We start from the raw sequence: 22,164 nt of genomic DNA on the forward strand, positions 1-22,164 counted from the left end.
TCATATGTTTTTTATTTAATATGAGTATGCCATCGATTTTTTCCTATTTAAGCATGTGTTAAGCTTTGTTGATTTTCAATATGCATAAATGCATGCTATCGATTTCTTCTTTTAGCCAAGCATGCTGAATATACATACATATATATATATGTATCAACCTTGATATTTGATGAAATTTGTTCATGTTTTAAAAATATATATATCTATTTATTGATGGGTTACTGGATCAGTCTTGCCTATTTGTTTTTTATGCTGAGAGCATCTAATCAGATTGTCGATGTGTTGCATGAGCAATTTAATTAAACTGTTGTCGTGCGTGTGTTGTGCAATCTGATCAGATTGCCGATGCATGTGAGCATGTGCAATCTGATCAGATCGTCACTATGTGTGTGGGTGCGGTTTGATTAGACTTGTGTGTGTAGTGTGATCATAATTGCTATAGGTAATTTTTTTATGATGTTTCTAGATCTGCCCATAAGTTGATTTGATGACTGTTATCAAATTTAACTATGTGTTAATCTTGATAACTGCTATCAAATCCGATTATGTTGTATTTGATGACTGTCATCAGATTTGACTATGTGTTAATCTTGATGATTGTTATCAAATCTGATTATGTTGTATTTGATGACTACCAGCAAATTTGACTATGTTAATCTTGATGACTGTTATCAAATTTGATTATGTTGTATTTGATGACTGTGATCAGATTTGAATATGTGTTAATTTGTTGACTGTTATCAGATTTACTATAGGATTAATTTGATGATTGTTATCATATTTGAATATGTGTTAATTTGTTGAATGTTATCATATTTAGTTATGGGTATTTTGATGACTGTCTTTCGATTTGACTATATGTATTTTGGAGGACTGTCACCAAATCTAATTGTATGTCATTTTGTTAACTGTTATCAAACCTGATTACATGTTATTTGTTAGTTGTTATCAAATCTGATTACAAGTTATTTTGTTGGTTGTTATCAAATTCGATTACAAGTTACTTTGTTGATTGTTATCAACTCGAACATATGTTATTTTTTTATGTTGGAATCAGATCTGCGCCATAACATACATGTGCAATCTGATCAGATCTGCCACCTTATGGTGTGTGTCCAATTCTGATCAGATTTGGCACTATTTGTGCAGGTGAAATCTGATCAGATTTGCCACTGTTTGTGTAGGTACAATCTGATCAGACTTGCTACAATTGGAGCATGTGAAATATGATCAGATTTTACCACGGTTTGCACATGTGCAATCTGATCAGACTGCCTATGTTTGTGCCTGTGCATCTTGATCAGATTTGCCAAAGTCTTGTGTTTGTGCAATATGATCAGATTTGGCAGATGGTATGCATGTGGAATCTGGTCAGGCTACCGATGAATGTGTGCATGTGCAATCTGATCAGATTTGCTATTGGCCGTGTATGTTGAATCTGAACAGGTTCACTATGTTCAAATCCACATTCATGTTGACTGCAAGATTATGTATCCGATTATATATTTTGATTGGTTAGGTATGCTTACGCATTCAAATACCATGTTGCAAATGTGTATATCATATGCATGAATCTGAAGTTTATTTTGATGTTTGCATAAATATGATCATGTGCATGTTTGGGTGTTTATGCATGGGATTGATCATGTTAATGTGTATTGCAAGCATTTGTTTGCATGTGTATGCAATTGGCTTTATGTGCATTTATGTTGTGTATTTGAATATACATTATAAACATGTTTTGAAATAAGGTGTGTATTGCATGTTCACTACAAAAGATACATAAATCACTTTTGAGATGCTTTTGTGGTCAGATGTGAACCACCGTGGGCCGTGTAGGCCAGGAGCATGTGTTGCACTACTCGTTAATTATATTTATGCATTGCAAAATTTATTTCTAGAAATTATTGATTTTCTAAAATTAATTGCACTGTTAAAATTGTGAGGGTCAAGGCCTGAAGTTGGTTTTGCATATGGATTTATAAAACGGTTTTTGTGTAAAGAACTTGAAATTATTTGAAAAAGATAAAAGAGACCAAATAGTATAATTAATCTCTTTCTTGATGTCCCTTTCACAGTATGAAAATCTTGGATAGCGGTCATGAGGGACCCTGAAGATATTAAAAATCTGTGTGCGATTGTGCCTAGTATACCAAAAAAGTGGCATCAATAGTTGAGGATTTTCATTGATGTCCCGGCATTAGGTGAGGATTCTTAATGTTCCGATGAAAGATGAGGATTCTTAATATCGGTCGGGGAATGAGTGCAAAACCCCGTAATAAAACACAAATTGTGTGTTGAGCTATAACTAGGAACCTAACTTGAACTTCGGGAATTTGTGCACGTTTTGAGTATCCGCAGGTTTAAGGAAAAGTGAAAACTAAATTTGTATACATTTAATAGGAACATGCATGCAAAAACAACTCTGATAAATAAATTAATAAGTTATTCATGCATGTGCATTGAATTATGCATATTTATTGTTAAGCATTAGTTCATGCATTCATGCTTATTCTGTTTCGTATGATAATTGTTATTTCATGATATTTTGTTATATGCTTGAATGGTAAGTTGATTATGGAAATTGTGGTTGTGATATTCTCCTGAAATTATACATGAATTTAGTTTATGTTATTTCTTTACTATTTGGATTTTTAGATAAATTCGTACAAAGGACTTTGGTTCTTACCCGTTTTCATTAAACGGTTTTACAGGTTCGGATGCTAAGTGATGTCTCGATTGACTGATTGGAGACTGTGAGCCATGTGTGACTCTGGGTTCTTTGACAAAGTGGCTCTTTGTGATAGACGATTTTACTATCTTGGTTTATTTGACATTTATTCATTGATTAATAAAGTTTGATTATTCTTCTTTGATTCAATGAACATGGTTTGGTATATTAAATTTGTTAGACCCCAGATCCTTGGGTTTGTTTTTGCAATTGTTTGAAAAAAATCACTATTTTACGAGGATTAGTTGGGGTTGTTACACTTTTGTACTGAAGTGGATACACCTCACCTTACATTAAAATAGCTTCTCTTAGATAGTGGGAATTAATCACAAAAAAAAAAATCCCCCATACACCTCAAGAAATCAGGATGCTCAAAAGAAAGCACAAATATATACTTAAAATTGCTTTCTACAAGTGGAAGACAAAAAAGATATATGGACCAAGGTATTTCACAATCAATTTTCAAAAATCAGTGTGTCTGCAAAAATTGTTGAACTAAAAACACTTTACCAGATGCTTTACAAATTTCCAAATTACTCCTTCACATAAGTGTTTAATTGTACTTGCTAAACAGTTGGACATGAATTTATCCTCCTATAATTTAAAAGTGTCTTCCTTAAATTCATTGAATTGGCTTGTGAAACTTGAGTGTAGGTTATACATTTATCTCCAAAAATAAATAGTAGATATGATGTCAATCATTTGAGTTGATGTCTCTGATAAAGTTTATTTGATCAACCAATGAGACCCAAAGCCTTGCCGACCAACCTTATGTTGAATTTGAAATAAGAACAATCTTAAAGGCCCTCCTTCATCTGGTTCTTCTTTCGAAATCAAATTAGGTAGATATTTGTTATTTCATCTACGTGATTCCCATGTTTCAAGTAATAAATAAGGAACCATGATTCCCTTTCAAACAAAAGAAAGAAAAATGAAGGGATTAATTTTGTCCTGTCCTTTGGAAAACAAATATTGGAAGTACTAGGGTCCAGATCAACCAAACCAAGAACAAGAAAATATCAATGAAATATCTTATCCTATGTTAATCTATTTAACATAGTAAAAGAGTATTTCAAAAGAAAGGTGCAAACATCTATGTTGACATCAGAAATGGCAACAAGCTGGCATGAGCAATGACATTAGCAACAAGAAGGGCCACGAAAAGAAGGTAAAAGGGAAGAAAGAGAAAAAAGGAGAAAAAAAAAACAGACAGATGAAATATGATGAAGAACAAAGAGAGTCAAGGGGCAAATAATAGATTGAAGAAGAAGAAGAAGGAATATGATGAAGTGAAGAAGTAAATGGAGAAGACAGGAAGAAGCAAGAAAGACTAGAAAAAAGAAAGAAATCATGAGAGATATTTAAAGGAACAAAAACTCTACTAGAGGGATCTTTCACTTGATTATCATATGAATCAACCTTGGAACTTACAAAAAAGGAAGAGAAAAGATGGAGAAAGAGAGAACACTGGATGTCACTCATAAGGTTTCTCAATAGAGGACAGCTCTATTACGTTTTATTCACTATAGCACTTATTACAGACAGTTATATGTCTACTATAGTATAGTATATGCCATCATAATAAAAAATCCTGGAAGAATACAAACTATGAACATAAATTCCAAATCTACCACAGTAGGAGATGATAAAATGGCAATCTTTGCCCGGTCAGTGATTCTCAACAAGGTGTGTGTGTGTGTGTGAAAGAGAGAGAGAGAGAGAGAGAGAGAGAGGAACGCAAAGAAGAAGAAGAAGAAATTGAGCATTGGGGTTCGTAATTGACAATGTAGACGGTTCTTCATTATTGCCTAATCTGGATGGAAGAATCACCAAGGACAAGTTTTTGCAAGAAGTCTATTAGGCCAAACAAAACTTTTCATTTTTTTAATTGACCCCTATAGAAATTTGAACACTTCTACTATTTTTTACACCCTCATGAATCATGAATGAGGAAAATGATAGACGCAGCAACCAATACTAGAGTATTGATCAGCAAAAAAATTGTTCAGCTAGAAAGCTGTCATTAATATCACAACGATTGACAACTCAAAATGCAGACACTAAAAGAGCCATAAAATAGTACCTTGCAAATATCATGCCACAAAAAAGTAATCTATCTGCAACTGCAGATAGCTCTTTCCATTATTGCAATTGGAGAGATCGACATTAAATTGGAGACACATGCAATGAGCCAATGTAGCTAAACAAACTAAAAATGGGACATGACATGGCCCTGTGCTCAGCCTCAGTAGAACAAAGTGACATACTTATAGCAGTTTTTACACATCCATAAATCAGAGAACCTATAAGAACAGTGCCAAAGGTATTACCCTGATCAATATTAAAATAAGCCAACTCAAGGGCTGGAAAGGAAGACAATAAAAGACACCAACAAATAGCAGACACAAGAAACAGAATATCCAATTGAATACACATGTATGTAAAAGGTCCACGTTAATCAGATATGGAAAAAAAAAGGTGGGACTAGTTATTGTTCTGTGATGAGCCTGAATAAAAGATAGTGATCTTTCCTTTTTTAGCTGTTCACACTTTCGTGAATCAGGGAAGTTGTTAGGAAAGCAAGAAACCAGCACTAGTGTTTCTCCCTGACATCAACCTCCTATTCAACATCAAGATAAGCCCACAAAATAATTACAGACACGGGGCAATAAAAGGGCCCAGAAAATAATAATCCAAAACATATAAGGTATGTTTTTGCTAAATAGATCACATGTATTGTTTCAAACGATGATGGAATAGTCAACTGAACCTCCAAAATCTATAAGAATCCATGAAGCCATATAACTGGAAATGGGCCACTGCTGGTTCCATACTCGTCTTCAGTAGAAGAAAGTGGCATACTTCATTGCTTTCAAAAACACCACACATGTACCACAGCATCTTACAAAAAGACATCGTAACCAATAGCAGGGTGTTGATCACCAATATTAGCTCTAATCAACACTAGAATAAATTGACAGTCAAGACTGGAGAGGAAGTGCCCCGAAAATATCTGGCTATAAGAAACATTGTAGCCCAAACCTCTATAGGGAGAAAAGGAAAAAAAGGTTATATACCTAGTCTGCTTTTTAGATGCACACTTGGATCTCAGATCTAATAATGAAGCTATGCTCTTATTAGGTACACCTGCCAAACATCCTTCAAATCGTTCAAGAAATTGACACAAAAATAAAGCCTCTTAAATATTAACCAACCACTGTCACCAATATCCATCATGGCATTGTCTCAGAAAGGTTTTCTTGTTGGGAGAAATTAAAAATTATCTGTTTTTCTTCAGAATCTCAAAGATTTTTTAAAAACAAAAAGATAAAATTGAGAAACACTGTTTAAAAAGCAATACAATTCAAAATAATGCCAATATCGCTGAGCATGTTCAAAACATAAAACCAGAATATTATAGCCAGCTAGCTACATAAACTTGGACATGGTTTCCATGTGATTTAAATGGAAAACCCAACAACAAAGATAAATCTAGTTCAAAGCAATTTACATTCTACAGTTGTAGACCAGAACATTCCCAAAGCTCCTAAACTATATAAATGAGAAATTGACACCATCACTCTATTATGCTACAAATGAAAAAACATGATTTGTTTCACATGGTTGAATCACCAAAGCAACCAAAGGAAAGGGAACTTTTTGGTCTATCATATTTCAATCATCTCAAGATGAAGATTTGTTTAAAAGTAATGAAAAAGAAATCACCTTGATTTCCAAGACTGACTTGTACTCGCACCCTTTCTCAGGAAATCATCAACACTAGAAGAAATGGATTTTGAAACTTCTGCTTCAGGGGATGCCAAGTTCAACACAAGTGTTGAAAGAAGTGAGTCATTCACCAAATTGCTAGTGCCAGATGAGCTAATGCCGCTTAACCGATACCCTCCACCACCACCACCTCCGAGAAGCAACGGTAGATGGGCTTCACGAAGATCACATCCGAACAGGGATAAAGCTTGACTACTTGAAATAGCCACTCTCAATAGCCTTTGACGCCTATGCAGGTGGATTTTGTTAAACAAAAGATAATGAGACTTTCTGATCACAATAATATTTGCCAATTTTCTTCGTAACCTTATTCAACTTGCTAGTAAGTCGAATCATATCTGCACATTTCTTCTCCTCTTTTTCTATCTATATTTTCTTTTCCTTTTTTTTTTTGAAAAGAGTGAAAGAGATTGCAATATATGCCCTAAGGCCTAAACTATACCAATATCAGAAGAGATAAATGGATGAGGAAAGGAAAAGAACAGACAAAATGGAATAAGGTATATAGAATAGATGCCTGTGTTGTAGCAAGATATGGTTTAACATGTCCCTTTGCACCTTAACCGAACAAACCGGACATACCTGAGAGAGAGAGAGAGAGCTATTAATACATCAAGAACCACAAATATATACAAACAGAAAATGATTAAAAAAAATTTAAATATTGCAATTGTTGTAAAAGAATTTACGGGGACCAACAAATAGGTATCACAAAAAACATATGATCTGAACAAGAGAAACCAGAGTACCAGCCCGAAATCATTTCCATAGAAACAAAAGGACCGATAAGTGTGATTCATTTTTATTGATGAGGCTTTGATATAAAGAATAGGAGGAGGAGGAGGATGGGTGTCTCTTACGGCAGTTCTGGAGTCGACGGAAGGGTGGTCGTCTTCCAGATGAGCGCAGAGGGAAGCAATATCGTAGTCTTCGTAACAGTAAGGGCAAGGGAAGTCCGGACCCACCTCCTCCTCCGCTTCCAATTCATTCATTACGCCCCTCCGATCTACCAACACCATCCATCCCAACAATTTATCTCTTTCTTCCCCATCAAAGAATGTCAACACACACACACACACACACACACACACACACACAGGTACCTCCAAGATGAGAGTTGCGTTGCAACGAGTATTGTCGCTTAGCAGCGGCTAATCTGGACATCCAGAGATCGGCAGTATCCATTGTTGGTCGTTGGTGCGGTTGGATCAGCGGCCACAGAGATTTAAGATTTAAGATTTTGGATTATATGTCAAACGAAATGGAAAATCTCTCCTCTCCCTGCCCCTTGAGTTTCCATCCACTCAATAACATATAGAGAGAGGGGGGGTTGATGTCCTTACTCCCTACTCATATTTGATATGTTTTTGTTTTCTTTGAAGAAGAAGAAGAAGAAGAAGAAAATTTTGATATAGCATGTTTAAACGGTTTTTGATCTTTGGACTTGTCCCCAAATGGCAAATCCAAGGGTTGCTACAACAGAAGGTGGATAAGAGACGTGACATGGAAGCCGACAAGGTTATAATAGGTCAATATCTTAGCCAAATTACTGGTTACATTTCATCACCACCGTTCATCTCACTTTTTGGAGGTGGACGTGGCTCACTCTCACGTATCTAGGTGAGATGCACGGCTCTTAAGTGATGTGATGTCAACCTATTATCGGATTTTTACAATACGATTGTAACTGCTCACATCAAGCCTAAAATGTTTTGCCCCAGGGCATAGTGGGGTGGGCCTTGGCTGCCCGGCGGGCAGTCATGGGTCGATTTTCATCTGCGTCATCCCTCTGCACCACAAACGTTTTAAACGGCAATTTCTAGTTTTTCAAAAACTCGCGAGAAATTGAAAAATTTGCATAAATCTTGCATTTTTTGGGCAAAATCACGGCAATAGAAAAATAAATTAAAAATACAAATTTTATTTTTTATAAGAAATATTCATAAAATTATTTTAAAATAAAAATACATGTTTTTTTTGTGATAAATAACTGTTTAAAACGTAAATATTGCATTTAAATTGCGGTATTTATGTTTTTTCATAAATCTCGCGATATTTTGAAAAGAATAGCATAAATCTCGGATGGTACGGAATAACTGAAGTGTTGTGCGATCGTAGAATGCCATTGCGGTTGAAGGGAAAGTTTTATAGGACGACTATTAGGCCCGCTTTACTATATGGTACGGAATGTTGGGCTGCCAAGAGACATCATATTCAAAAAATGAGTGTAGCTGAGATGTGTATGCTGAGATGGATGTGTGGAAATACAATAAAAGATAAGATTCGGAACGAGGAGATACGTAAGAAGGTAGGCGTTGCACCCATTGAAAATAAGATGAGAGAGAATCGTTTACGGTGGTTTGGACATATTCGATGAAGGCCTAATGATGCTCCAGTTAGAAGGATGGAGAAATGGAAAAATATATTAGTTAAAAGAGGTCGGGGTAGGCCTAGGAAGACATGGATGGAGGTGATAGGAAAGGATATGAATGCTTTGAACCTCACCGAGGACATGGCATTGGATAGAAATGAATGGAGGAGAAGGATTCATGTGGAAGACCCAGAATGATTTTCTTTGTTGGTTCATATCGCCGACCCCAATTGTTTTGGGATGAAGGCGTAGTTGTTGTTGTTGTTGTAGCATAAATCTCGGAGTAAGGATCATAGGGTTCTAGCCTTGGAGATTTACGTTGTCGGCACGACGATCATAGGTATGGCAGGCTGAGCCAGTGCGACCAGGTATTTGTGTTGGGTGTGATTTTTTTGGGTTATAAATCCAAAAACAAGTCTAAAATGTTTTTATAAAGCATTGTGATTTATGAAAGCATGCATGTCTAAGAAGCCATGAAAGAAGTGCATAAAAGACATCATGGAAGTGAAAAAGACAGGGATCTAAAAAAGAAACCGCATGAAAACGAGTAGGAAGGGTTTTGGAGTGACTGAGATACCACATTGAATGGAATATCGGCTGGTGAGGGATGTACATACGGGTGGTGAAGGAAGGGAGCAGCTTGTGACTAGGCTCGGTTTGGCTCGTCATGAACTTGTTTGTGATCGGTTCGTACAGTTGGCGAGCCGAGCCACTAACAGCTTGTTTAGCTTAAACAAGTCGAGCTTGAATACATGGTGTTCAGCTCGGCTTGGCTCGGGAGAGCTTGTATGGATAAATATATTTTATGTATAATATATATTTTAAATGTAATATATAAAAAAAGGAATGCATCAAATGTATCTAAAAGAGAAGGATGAATGAAAAATATATACATAAAATATTTTAAGTGTAATATATAAAATATATATATTTAAGTATATTATATAAAAATATAAATTCCATGTATAAATAAATAGAATGTTTTTACACGAGCCATCTGGTGTTTGGCTCGTCTCATTTAGGGATGGGACGAGACAAGCTCAGCTCGGCTAAACACAAATACCAACCGAGCAACGAGCTCAATCTACTGGTAAACATGCCCTGTTTGGTTCAATCCTACATGTGCACATGTTGTACTCTACTCAGCTGCAGGCTTTTACTGAACCCGACCTAATCGGACTTAAAGTCAAATTTATAGTAGAAATGAAAAAAAAAAGGTCATACTAAATTTGGATCCCACTAGTAAATAAGATATGTTTTTATATGTAATTGGATTTGGATTATTGGCTGAATGTAAGCTTGAATTTAGATACAGATTTGGATGTATGATTGAATCTTATGTGTTATATCGAATATAATTAAACGGAGTGGGATCCAATTCGACTCTTAGCCAAGATCTGAACTACCTACATCCTAAATATAAGCCTTGGTACGACTAAAAATAACAACAAAAGAAATGTGGAGCCGATTAAAAATAAAGAGAGATTGGGAAATGAGGTAGAACCTATATGGGAATTGAATGTGAAGCTAATGAGAAGTGTACTTCCCACTAAAGAAGAGCATTTTCATGCAAAGCTATTTTTCAATATCAAATAAAAAAAGGCATGATTCCGATAACTGTGGAGCTATTTTATATAAAGCAACATAATTATGATCTTTAGTCCATGTACATTAAGATTCATTTTTAAGTTACTTATTTCTATTTTATCTTATGCAATCATGAGAGAGAGAGAGAGAAAAAACTAAGGTCATAAAGATTAAACTAAAACCATAATGAAACTTCAAATACAATAACAAAATACTTAGAGTAGTTGTGATGTTGACGTTGATGTACAACAATCATAGGTTAATGATGTAAAAGTATCATCCTCAAAAGCTCTGACACCAAAAAGTGAAACATGAAAACATATGCAACAAATGAAGACTAAACATGGGGGTAATATTCCAAAATTCACTAAAATGTGGCTGAATACCCTTCATAATCTCATTATAAAATTGGTTTCACTTACAATTTTATGGCAGCATATAAAAAGGAAAAAAATAAGACCTTGATAGAGAAAACATAAAAAACTTATCATGAGTGAATTGCGCAATTGAAAGCAGAAACAAATTGAAATCTCATATATACAAAAAAAAAAGGCACATAGGAGAGGCAAACATGTTGGATGTATAAACCCATTTTGAGTTGTTGATAAAAGCCAAACATCATTGTTGACATGAAATCGAATATTTTGGTAAAGACTGAAGTTTAGAGAATTTAAGTACAATAATTTAGTATTTGAATAAAATGTAAATGTAGTATATACATGATGAAAAATAAAGATTAGTTAGTGGGTACATGCAGAGAATATAGCGAAAACATATATAATTGTATATGTCTGTAATGAAAACCGACAATTATCATAGTATATGGCAAAAATGATGTGTTTCTCGAAATGCTTCATAATTTTTATTATTATTCCCAACTCCAAAATTACAAATATTCAATTTAAAAAAAAACTTTTTACCTTTTTCACATGGGGACTTCCTAATATGTGAGTTTTCTCTCAAATATATGATTGTTTTCTACAAAACAGACTTTGTTATCATATTTGTATCTCTTTGGTCCAATATCAAAAACTTGCATTTTTATAGTGGTTGAAAAGCTAAGTCACAGAACCAGAAACCTAAACCAGATTCTCATTTATGAGTTCTTAAAACAAGAGATGAACAAGCGCAACTATGCCTTTTCTGTCTATTTTATGCTATTTTGTGGCTATCTGCGCCAAGAATCTGAAAAAATAACAAAAAGGATAGAGATAGATTTGAACGCTAGCTTTCTCATGCCACCAAGATTACCTTGATCTAAAGAGTAGTTTGATAGAAATGTATTTTGGAATATAGACTTTTCGTATGTATCGTACCATATAACTAAAATGTACATTTGCATGATTTTTTCTGCAGGCCTCATGAAGTCCATATAAAATAGGCAAAGATGAGAAAATCCATATAATATAGGCAAAAATTGATTAATATTTGTAAGAATGAGGAATTTCACATATATTTTGTACAAGAATGAGGAAGTCTACATATATTTTCTGCGTGAAAAAGGAAGTCTAGATATGTTTTGCGTGAGGATGAGGAAGTCTGCATATATTTTATGTGATCATAAATCTAATACATTTGTATGATCTGATGTTTAACTGATGCAAGTGTGTGCCTTGATTTTTTTTTTAGTTAGGTTCATGGTCATCATGTCTTTAACTATATACATGATACATCAGTTTGTGCCATTTTATTTTTGTAGATAATTCTTCAATTACTATTTATAAAATGATAATTGAATAGACTGACATAGTCTCATAGATTCTATGATGCAATTATGAAACTTGGCAATCAATACGTTTAAGATCTCTGATTTTGAGATGACCATCACCTTGGAAGATGTGACACGTATCACTAGACTGAAATGTCACATGGCGCTAGTGAATGCACCTTATTTTAGAGATTTGAAATACCAACGTAAAGTCTTATAGGAAGCACCAAAGGGTGCATTCGTAGGTGAAGCGTTGAAGTTGTCATGGTTGGGGAAGATATGAAAACAACACGATCTGGTGAATGAAGGAAAAGATACTATGTGTTGGAGGGAAGGACGATCATAGTTTAGAGAGGGAGTTGAGGGCTTTCTTGCGCTACTTATTAGACACTTGTTTATTCGTCTATAGTGAAAAAAAGATCCATGCATCATATGTGAAACTACTGCAAGACTTGAATTGCGTCGATGAATTTACATGGGGAACAACTTCACTTGGACACTTATATGCAAGCTTGAGTCAAGCAAAGTATAAAAAAAACTTTGATCGTCATGTTGGTGTTATTGGAGGTACGAATATTGATTTAATTGATATAAAAATATAATTTTATTATTTTATTTACTAATTTATGTATTAATCGATATATTGATCCTTGTAGGCTTCGATATAAGAGCACATATCATTTGGAATGCCCTTTGGACGTGACCCAGTCTCCCAATTTTTAAGTATTACTATGAACTAAGTCACGGGCTGTAGAGGAATATGAGTTGTAAAAATTATGTGTGCTAACCAAAGCACATATAAGTATATGTTAAAAAAGTGAGTATATTTTAATAAATAATGCAATATAGGACTAACCGTGAATGGAACTTTATTTTGTAAGTAACGTGATGCCCCTACGAAGAAGATGTAGTGGAGGAGGATGTGGATGTTCAAGCCGTATACCTCACGATAAAGGATATTTGTATACATAACATGAATGAAGTTGAACGCTAAATGATTAGCCGAGTTGTTCGATAGTTTGGTTTAGATTAGACAACTCTGAGCGAGTTACAGAGACTAATAAACTAAACTAGATTGGATTTAATTCTTAATTAGACTTAGATCTAGTTTTGCATAAATAATGATTTCATGGGGAATTCGACTCCACAAGTATTGAAATAAAAGCAACTATCATTCCACACTTAAATTACAAAGTATCATCATTTAGCATACATGTTAAATATAAGTGACAAAATGTCTTAGCCTAACTAAGATTTAAATTTTTTCAAGACCGAAGAGTTGATAGAGTATGGTATCCCGGTCTCATCGCAATATTGCGTCATCACACACGCACGTCACTGCTCACCTGAATATATCTCATAAAATGGTTCAGACTCATGAAAGTCTGATAGGTGAATACACCAACCACAAGAATTTAGCAAGGTAAATCAAGTACATTATAACCATGCATATTACAATCATGCATCCTACATTAATATACAACATAATCATATAAGTCATATTTATGCAAAAAACATTTTATTAGATATCAAATATGTACATTGCAACAAGATAATCAAACATGTACATTTAAACCAGATATCAGCATGCATCTCATCATTCAACAACTTAATAAAAAATTATGCTAGTAAGTCATTGTTTGATTCTTAATTATTTGTCTCGGGTACTCAGATGTCAATCATTGAAATAGTTGAGACTATAATGGGTGTTTATTATGCAAAGTATTTTTTTATTTTTCTAACTATCTAGCTGACTAGATATCCAAAGTGGGCAATCTGTGATCGGGAGTATTTTTTATAAAGGCATCGTTCAGAATTAGATTGCAATCTAGGACTAGCTGCAATAGTTTAGATCTATCACCTAAGACACATTGATAGTCCCGGTCTCTTAAACCTCTAAGTGATTGAAGACCATCTGAAACGTCATTGCTCCTATAAAATATGAATGTCACTCAAGGCAAGATAGGTATAAAAATCTAAATGGTTTATTGGGTTCTTAATTAAGTAAAACATAATCATGTGTGCCTTAATCCATTAGGCAAGTTAAGGCTTCTTAACCCAAGTACCCCTATAGGGTAACAAATGTATGCAAATGTATGCATATTTACTAAACCCAATTCAGTTTGCTTTGATGCATTAGGACCATATGAGCACTTCACCTTTGGAAACGGATCCCAAGTTATGTATAAGCATAAAACAAACAACAAAATGAAGCATAATTCACACCCAAGGGTTCATCTTAGAACCAAGCTCACATGGGAGCTGGAAATAACACATGCATGCTAGCTGGCTTAGAGTACAATACAAAGTATGACTTTTCATGCCATACACACACAAAGATACATTTCCAAGCTTCATAACATTCTTGATGTTTGCATTAGAACCTTTATATCATGTGACATTTCAATAACGACATGAAATAATATTCACAAGGTTTATGGTCATATCGCACACAAGCATGCATTCAATAATAGTAAGACAACCATAACATATTTTTGATGCCACCACACTTGCATATAATCTCAAACATAATGTAATTTAAATCACGGATTTATAGAGTCCACATATTCGTTCACTCATGGTGTCCAGATTTGATCAAGCCAATTAAGTATACTCACATGTGGTCTAGTCTTGACCAACCATCACCTTTACAATCACTTATTTTTTATGAGATACAAACTTAGCTATGCATTTGTTTGTGTGGTGTAGATTTAACATAGGGCATGCATATATACATTTTCTTATCATGCATATAGTCTAGATTTCATCATACACATGTATATACATTTTTTTTCTACATGCATATGGTTTGAAAATAATCATAGGCATGCCTATATATATATATATATATATATATATATATATATATATATATATATATATATATATATATATATATATATATATATCACATGCATATGGTTCAGAAATATTCATTAGTATACATATATATAATTTTTCACACGCATATGGTTAAAAAATAATCAAAAGTATGCATATATATATTTTTCACATGCATATCGTTCAGAAATAATCATAAGTATATATACATATATACATATATATATATATTCACATGTATATGATTCAAAAATAATAATAAACATGAATATATATATATATATATATATATATATATGTTATATTTTTTTCTTGTAGAACTGAAGCAAGTACTGAGTCGGCCCCAGGCTCAGTCAGAATATGGCTTAGTTCATTAAGGCCTAGGTTGCTCAGTGTAGTCACACACGACTGCAGCAGAAAGAAATATAAAACATAGTCAAATGCTTATATACCTCTCTCTCTCTCTCTCTCTCTCTCTCTCTCTCTCTCTCTATATATATATATATATATATATATATATATATATACGAAAAGCCAAACATCAAAACTGAGTGAGCCCCGTGCACGGTCTGAACATAGCTAACTTCAGTCATGGCCTGTGCTGCTTAGTGCAGTCAATTAAAATTGCCAATAGAGATACTAGAAGAAAATAATTATAATTTATTTCCAAGCTTTAATGCAGTTCAAATCAGTGACGTAAGAACTGGTTAGACAAACGGCTAACCTAAGGGATCCCATCTGAACCCATATTGGATATAGGTCCAGTAGATTGGGCAAATCATTAAAGGGGTTGACTTGGAAGACTTCAAACTGGTTGAGAAAAAACCTCAGAAAAAGAAATAACATGAGCTGGGTTATTAACCCAAACCATGGTTGGAAAACCACAAACTGAAGACACTCAACTATGTCTTTGGTTCCGGCCTGAGCTTGGAAGAACGTCCTTAGGCTGACGTTCAAAAAAACCAAAAAAAATATTTAGTCTATATCCCACTATGCGTCAATCCATATGTTGTTCTATGGGCAGTAGATGCAAGTGAAAAAAACTGCACTAAAAATGTGAAATATATATATATATATATATATATATATATATATATATATATATATATATATATATATATATATATATTTCAATGGACTATGTCATTCCTTGGGCTGACCTTGTAGTGTATCAGTCTGTAGACTGATCTCAAGAGGAATGAGCAGCCTTGAGGGACAACACAGTCCAAGATCGATAACACATTTTTTTTGTATTACGTGCACCATTGAAAACTTAAGAGCCATTGAAAAAATGCAGGAGGAAAAAAAATAAAACCTTTATTATCGACCTTAAACAAACTGCACAAAATTAGGTTAGTCATATTCATGGATAAAAAACATATCCTAACGTTAGCTATTTACATGATATAGAAAAAAACTTTATTACAATGTTTCCCATGAATAGCAAAGAGTTCATACATTTTTTTCCAGACTTGGACATCTATAAAAAAAATAGCATTCAACTATTTATACAAACCTTACCCAGCTGCTCAAAATGAGGCTGGCTATATTCACGGATATAAAAAACAAAACTATTCCCACATTAGCTACTTTCATGGAATAAAATGAAAGAACTTTAATGCAATGTATCACATGAACATCTAAGAAACTCATCTAATGATTTCAAACAACATAAGTAGCCCATATTCATTTTAAAGTGTCTCATACAAGCATAAAAACATTCTAGGCTTGAAAATCTACACGAGAGAAATGAATAAATCTATATTTTTTAAGAACAAAAAATCTCTGAAATCAAATCTCCAAAAACCGAATCAAACTTTCTTCCTCTAATATGTGTAGTGTGAAGTCATTATGTGGTACTTCACACTATACTAAGGAGGTTGGAAGTGATGCTAAGCACAAAAAACCCACAAGAAAAAATGTTAGAGAGAGGAAGAGCAAGGAAGAGAGAAAGAGACTCAAGCAAAAGTGAAAAGTGCCTCTTGCTCCCTCCTATATATAGGCTTCTAAAAGTGGAGACAAGATGGAGGGTTGTAATGCCTCCCAGTGGGTTACACTCACCTAGGGCGATTGTAGGAGGAGAGGGTCATTTCCCCCCCTCTCTCTCTCTCCCACGAATGGAAAGTGGGTAGAAGAAGGGGGAAATGTATCCCTCAATAAGAAAGAGGGGGTGAGGAGTATTGTTCCTCACTCATGGCTATAAAAAGCCATGGGTTCTGTAAAACTAAAAACAAAAATAGAAATTTTAGAAATAAATAAAAGAGAATTTTTTTTCAGAATGGATGGGATAATATAATTGAATATCTTGGATCCAAATGGATCTTGGATCTGAATAGAGGCATATTGAATCTAATATATGGATTTAGATATAACAAGTGGATTTGGATCCCGAATGGATTTGAAACCCAGTTGGAGTTTGATTGGATTTTTAATAGATCCAAATATTGTAAAACTTCAATCAAGATCCGAAAACCAATTAGAGAATTTTATAGATTTGTAGTATTCGGGAACCCAATCTAAAATTTGAGACCCATTGAGAAACCTGAAAGTATGTATATTTAAATTAATGCAGACAAAATTTACAACAAAAAGTAAAGTGGTATTGTAGAGAGGTTCGTTGTCTCTCTGGGAGTTGACGCAAGTTTAAATCCTACCACACACACGCAGTTTGGTAAAAAGGTGCTACATTCTTTTTCGACAACAAAATCTATGATGCTTATACATGTATAAATAAATTAGCAGAGACTCAAATTGCAATGAAATGAATTATACTGTATCCGCTGTCTTATAAATTAGGGGCCTTATATCTCTATGTGTGTGTTTGGTGTTATATGTTCATACCAACCAGTCTAGGAAAATTGATTGGATCTCTCTCGTATCTCGATCAAAAATCTCAAACAAGGACTTTATTCTAATCTACACACTGTGAACTTTGATTTGGTATATTTATTTGATTTATTTGAATTCATATTCTAGGAGATATATCTATTGCAACAAAAAATTAGTTTTTGTCATATTTGCAAAATTGTACTGATGTTCTAATCTGACAAATTTTGAAATAACATTCGTATCTCCTAGACAACGAATACAAAAATATAAATGAGGGATCTATCTTGATCTACACATTCTACTTCACTTTGGTATATTTATTTAATTTATTTGAATTAGTATTATGAGAGATATGTCTATTGCAACAGGGGACTAGTTTTTCTCCTTTTTAGTGTCCTAGGAGATATATTTATTGCAATAGAGGTCTAGTTTCTGTCATGTTTGCAAGACTTTACTGATGTTCTAATTTAACCTATTTTGGAAGAACATTCATATCTCCTAGACAACGAATCCAAAAAATATAAATAAATAATCTATCTTGATCTACATATTTTGAACTTTAATTTAGTGTATTTATTTGATTTATTTGAATTTGTATCCTAAGAGATATGTCTTTTATAACAGGAGACTAGTTTCTGTCTTGTTTTGCAGGACTATACTGATGTTTTAATCTGACAAATTTCTGGAAGAACATCCGTATCTTCTATAAAATGAATTCGAAAAATATAAATGAGGGATTTATCCTGATCTACATATTCTTAACTTCAATTTGGTGTATTTATTAGATTTTTTTGAATTAGTATCCTAGGAGATATGTCTATTGCAACAAGGGACTAGTCTATATCATGTTTGCAAGAATGTACTCATGTTTTAATCTGACCTAGAAAAACATTTGTATCTCTTATATAATAAATCAAAAAAATATAAATGAGGACTCTATCTTGATTTACACATTCTTAACTTCAATTTGATATATTTATTTGATTTATTTGAGTTAGTATCCTAGAAGATATATCTATTGCAACAAGGGACTAGTTTATGTCCTATTTGCAAGACTATACTGATGTTCTAATCCAACCTATTTTGAAAGAATATTCATATCTTCTAAGCAATAAATCAAAAAAATATAAATGAGGACTCTATTCTGATCTAAACATTCGTAACTTCAATTTGATGTATTTATTTGACTTATTTGAATTAGTATCTTAGAAGATATGTCAGTTGCAATAGGAAACTAGTTTATGTCAAGCTTGCAAGACTGTACTGATGTTCTAATCTGACTCGTTTCAGAAAAACATTTGTATCTCCTAGACAACAATTCCAGAAAATATAAATAAGGGCTCTATCTTGATCAACACATTCTGAACTTAAATTTGGTGTATTTATTTGAATTAGTATCCTATAAGATATGTTTGTTGCAAAAAGAGACTAATTTATGTCTTGTTTGCATGATTGTAATGATGTTCTAGGCTCTATCTTGATTTACACATTATTAACTTCAATTTGGTGTATTTATTTGAATTAGTATCTTAGGAGATATGTCTATTGCAATAAGAGACTAGTTTTTGTCCTATTTACAAGAATGTACTGAGTTTCTAACCCGACCGGTTTTGGAAGAAACTTCATATCTCCTAAATAACGAGTCAAATAAATAAATACAAGGATTCTATCATGACCTACACATATAGAACTTGAATTTGGTGTATTTTATTAATTTAATTAAATGTTATCAATATGCAACAAGGTTATATTTTAAACCGATTGATGTTCATCGAATGAACATAGTTTTGCAAAACACAAAGTTATTACATTTGTTATTGCGCACTCAAAAGAGTAGTTGTTATATTTGAAAACCCAATTAAATGGTAAAGTAATGCCTATTTTATGATTCTTTCCCTTATGTTATTGAAATGAGTGTGCATGTAAGTGTTTTTGCAAAAAATCAATTTTTATCGCATGCATATAAAAATAATGTTATGCTATTATTGTGCTTTGACAAAGAATGAGATATCCATGTTGTAAATTGTTTCGTATGTAAACTAAATATGTTGTTCGCAAATGAATGTTATGACTATGTTCAGTACATGGACTGGTTATTGTAAATGAATAATATGGATATTTGCACAGTTATGAACATTGCAAGGTCATTAACTATGTGAAAGCTCAAAATTGAGCTTGCGGTTCCGCAAAACTCTTATGGTGCCATATGGGCACTTATAAAATTTGTATGTGATTTGCATGCGAATGTTATGACATGTCCCATGTATGGACCGTCTGATAAAAAATGCATGTTCTTATAAACTTTTGCACAATAATGAAAATTATAAGGTCATGATTATGCAAAAAATTCTAAACTCAGTTTGTGATTCCACAAAACCTTTGTAGTGCCATATGAGCACTTACAAAATGTTGTACTTGAGATATGCCATATGATTGCATGATCAGTAGGGTATGATAGATACGCCCTAATTCAAAAATAAAATTTAAAATATTGTAAGTACAAGTACTTAGCTCAGATTTGAGCCGTAATTCTAAGATTTTTTGTTGGTGCCTATTGTGCACTAAGTTGGTAATGTGCATACACTTGATCACACTGAGTGTGGGTTTGGTGTTTTTGAAATCCCTTGTGGTGCAATGACTCGCATGGAGAAATAATTTTTTTAATATATACACATATAACCTAACTGTGAGATTTTGGGTATACATGAAAGATGATATATGTTATCATTTTTTCAGTATTCTGGGTACACCTGAAAGACGGTGTATGTTACCAGACTCATGTTCTACCTTGGAGAGGGTAGATGAGACAAGCTACATGAGACAGTTATGTTTTTGTGAGAGTGAGGCATCTCACTCGGTCCCTAGTCCTCAGAGTTAAGGGGTCAGGACTACCAACGCGGCTAAGGTGGTAGATCCAAGTCTTCTGCAGAAGTTTTTAGGGTGTATCCTATTTCTAGTTTTTACCATTGGAGAGTACTCTCTCGGTCACGAATCATCCCCTTTGGGTATCTGTACATATGAACAAACCTTTTGAAGTTCGTGCAATATATCGGTATGCTCTCTGGGTGTTGCAAACTCTCACTAAAAGGTATATTCAAACATTCTTTTGGACCTCACAATGTTTACATGATAAAATCTATGAACTTTCTATAACTGAAACTTGTTGAAACTTTGCAAACTAACTTTCCATATATAATACAAAGTCTGCATAACCAAATCTGCAAGCTTTCTATGACTGAGACCTATTGAAACTTTGCATATATAGTTTGAAATTCGCATAACCAAATCTATGAACTTCTTATAATTGAAACTTGTTAAAACTTTGAAAATATTGTACTAAATTTGCATATATAATACAAAGTTTGCATAACTAAATCTATAAACATTTTCTAACTAAAACCTATCAAAACTTTGCAAACTAACTTCACACCTAAACTATGAAGTTCACATAAACAAATCTATGAGCTTTTTGTTACTGGAACTTTTTGAAACTTCACAAATATTTCACTAAATTTGCATATATAGAACCATACATATCTTTTTTAAGTAATTGATCCTCAAGAAAATCCATAAATATGGGGTCATCTATGCAAATTTTCTTACATTTGCATGCTAGGTGAATCATATAAAGTCATTTTTGTTCTTTTTGTTTCTTTTTCTCGTTTGTTTACAAAAAGAACCCTAACATTTTTTCCTTTAAAACATTCAATATTTTTTCTCTTTCCTTACGGTGATTCTTGTAAAAAAAAATTATTCTGACGAGGTTGCAATATCCTTTGCATCATCTTCCCAAGTTAGATCAAAAGGTGAGTTCCATACAAACACTATATATGCATATTTTTTATTTCATTCTGAACCTTTTTATTTGTTTGTAGATATGAGCATTTAATAGCCCTATGTGTATTTGTATTTGGTTATTGTGGTGAATGTTTTTCTTATGTTTCTCTATGTTTTATTTAACATTTGTCATTGGATTTACCATTTAGGGTTTAATATGTTTAGGGTTTTCTTATAGATATATATTTGTTTGTATTGTAGATGATTTATGTTTGTTTGTCTGTTCTTTAGTTAATATTTAGTGTTAGTGTTGGTGTTATAAGGCTAGAATTTACTTTGCACAAGCATTGAATATGAGTTAGGGGGGTATTATGGGTATTTGGTTTTTAAAGTGGTTATTGTAAGTAGTTATGTTAACTAAATATATGAAGTGTATATGAATAATCTTTTCTCATATGCTATTTTCATTAAATGAATAATATGTTATGTGGTTGGTGTAGGTAATTAATGATTGTCTCTCAAAGAGTTAAA

General features: G+C 33.3%; 1 protein-coding gene across 2 annotated transcripts in view; it reads right to left on the minus strand.

Annotated features, from left to right (window-relative positions):
- Positions 1–7,973, minus strand: part of LOC149820089 (protein DEHYDRATION-INDUCED 19 homolog 4-like) — a 30,976-nt gene extending 23,003 nt beyond the window's left edge. Inside the window, exons 1-4 of one of the 2 annotated variants that reach the window (XM_089982491.1) lie at positions 7,624–7,973; positions 7,381–7,526; positions 7,038–7,102; positions 6,458–6,748 (exon numbers count right to left, since the gene is read on the minus strand). In XM_089982491.1, the coding sequence (XP_089838617.1) occupies positions 6,458–6,748; positions 7,038–7,102; positions 7,381–7,526; positions 7,624–7,705 (584 nt within the window). In that variant the 5' untranslated portion in view covers positions 7,706–7,973. The remainder of the gene's footprint in view (positions 1–6,457; positions 6,749–7,037; positions 7,103–7,380; positions 7,527–7,623) is intronic. The other variant, XM_089982492.1, reaches the window with a different exon arrangement.
- Between the last annotated feature and the right edge of the window lie 14,191 nt (positions 7,974–22,164).

The sequence above is a fragment of the Nuphar pumila genome, chromosome 12 (assembly GCF_984573655.1).
Source record: "Nuphar pumila chromosome 12, dmNupPumi1.hap1.1, whole genome shotgun sequence".
In the NCBI taxonomy this organism is placed as follows: Eukaryota; Viridiplantae; Streptophyta; class Magnoliopsida; order Nymphaeales; family Nymphaeaceae; genus Nuphar; species Nuphar pumila.